Genomic DNA, 2,067 nt, shown 5'->3' with positions numbered 1-2,067 from the left:
TCGCGGCTTTTGAGAATCGATATCGAATCGATGTCATTTAAAAAACTTTTATTTTTTTTTGCCCAGCCCTCGTATAAGCAGCTCATTTGAATTTCTGGGACTAATCACTAACAAACAACCTTCATATTGAAAATGTGAAGTTGCTTGCCACTACAGTCTAGTAACCCAGTTTCATACCTTCATCAGGTTCCTTGCCATCGGTGGAGGAAACATATTGGGTTGGCTTCACCTCTGGTTTTGGTTTCTTCTTGTTTTTCTTGGTCTACATAAGAGCCAAAAACACTGATTTAGAACTTTCTGACAAGTCTGAAACAAAGTATTATTTCTTACTCTCACACTTACTACAGGCACAGAGTGACAGACTGCTATAAAGATTTCTTAAAATACGTATTCGGCCTTGTAAAAACTAAGCCTAAAGGTTGAGGCCTTGGGACAAAGTACACAGTTTCCCCTCTGGATGTACCCTACATTAGCTGTATCTGCATTATCAAATTACAGGCCGATACTGCCACCCGACCTCTCTCAATCACTGTTTACAGACTGAACCAAGGCTGATTCAAACCTTCATAGCACTACTGTGCAAAAGAGTCAAATGTACTTTCCAAACCTGTCAAGTATTGCTAATGTGCCCTGCAAGCGGAGTTGGAAATTTCATAATTACGAATTCAGAACACACGAATGACCAAGCGATGTTATATTTACAAGTGAGAAACTGATTCCAGATGACACTTGAACTGCGACTTTGGAAAGGGCATGCCGATTTGAAACACTGTGTAAACAAACAATGATATATAATATGGATAATACCATATCTATAATCTACTGTCTATAAAGAGTCTACAGTGCAGATATTCACAAACGTTTTGTCTGCCAAACCCATTTGTCTAATTTCACTAGCAAAATATTCACAAGCACCCCATGAGAACCCTTAACGAATTTTTAATAGTAACAACAGATTTGCTTGTTCATGGTTCTCGGATTGTCACATGGCATGTAGGTAAACAAATAATGCATTTAATTTTCCTTTGTAAGTGTTTTATCATTACATTAGAGTTACAATACTAATATTTATTCTTTATGTATTTTTTTTGTTGCTTTTATTAAGATAGGACGTATGTAGACAGGAAGCAAGGTGGGAGAGAGAGGGGGGATGGTATTGGGAAAGGTTCGCGAGTTGGATTTTTTGTTCACAGTATGATTCTTTTGCTTAGTTTATATTACTTCCATGTTGTTTCTGACTTGAGCTGCAGGTTTACATTACATCACAGCGGTATAAAAGTTTTTCAGTCAAATCATGGTTATATGCATGTTCGACGTTGTTAGCAAATCTCCAAAGATCTCTAAACTGTTTTGCTCCTCAGAAATGCAAAAGAAGTGCACCACAGCTGTGCCAAAAATGCCTTAGTTACTACAATTATTGTTACTACTAATATATAAACAAACAAATACACTTCCTCAACGAAACCAGCATGAATACTAGGTGGACCAACCTTTGTATCAGCAGGTGGCTGTGCTGGTGCAGGTGCTGGTGCAGGTGCTGGTGCAGGTGCAGGAGGGAGTTTCTTTTTCTCCTCAATGACTTTGATTTCCTCCTGAGGTCCAGCCACTGTCTGTCCATTGGCCTGGGCCTTCTGCTGCGGGCGCATGACAGTTACACACCAACAATTACAAACTCCTCATTTCCTTCCTCTATCAACTGACAGTGCTTGAAACCCGACACTACGAGGATCCTTTATAGTTTAGACTCATGAAAAGGTGGTGTTTCGCCAAAACGAAACTTATGAGCGTGCCTGCTATACTGTGCTACGTGGCTCTCCTACCGCCTTCGTGTCTGTTTTATTACTATTACTCGTAATCAAATAACAACGCCAGATTTGTTCATTTAATACTAAAGGTGACGATAAGCAATATAGAATTAAATAGTTATGATTGGAAAATAATTTCTGTGTGTACAGCTGATTCTTGACGGTTTTGACAGGTTAGCACCTTGTACAGTCTGGTTAGCACGTTAGCAGCTAACGTTAACTTACTCGTGCAAACCTCTATCAAACTCAAGTCAGCTAAATA

The 2,067-nt window shown here is 39.1% G+C and overlaps 1 protein-coding gene across 1 annotated transcript; it reads right to left on the bottom strand.

The window, feature by feature from the left end:
* Nucleotides 1-18: 18 nt before the first annotated feature.
* On the bottom strand, nucleotides 19-1,666 carry LOC107580384 (dnaJ homolog subfamily B member 6-like). The gene is made up of 2 exons (XM_016266094.1): nucleotides 1,491-1,666; nucleotides 19-262 (listed from the first exon to the last, which is right to left on the bottom strand). The coding sequence occupies exons 1-2, from the start codon at nucleotides 1,644-1,646 to the stop codon at nucleotides 158-160; spliced, it is 261 nt and encodes an 86-aa protein (XP_016121580.1). The 5' UTR covers nucleotides 1,647-1,666; the 3' UTR covers nucleotides 19-157.
* Nucleotides 1,667-2,067: the final 401 nt, after the last annotated feature.

This window comes from Sinocyclocheilus grahami, unplaced genomic scaffold (genome assembly GCF_001515645.1).
Source record: "Sinocyclocheilus grahami isolate Dianchi unplaced genomic scaffold, SAMN03320097.WGS_v1.1 scaffold32426.1, whole genome shotgun sequence".
NCBI classification, from domain to species: Eukaryota; Metazoa; Chordata; class Actinopteri; order Cypriniformes; family Cyprinidae; genus Sinocyclocheilus; species Sinocyclocheilus grahami.
Note: the sequence above shows the minus strand (reverse complement) of the source record. Positions and strands in the feature narration are given on the sequence as shown.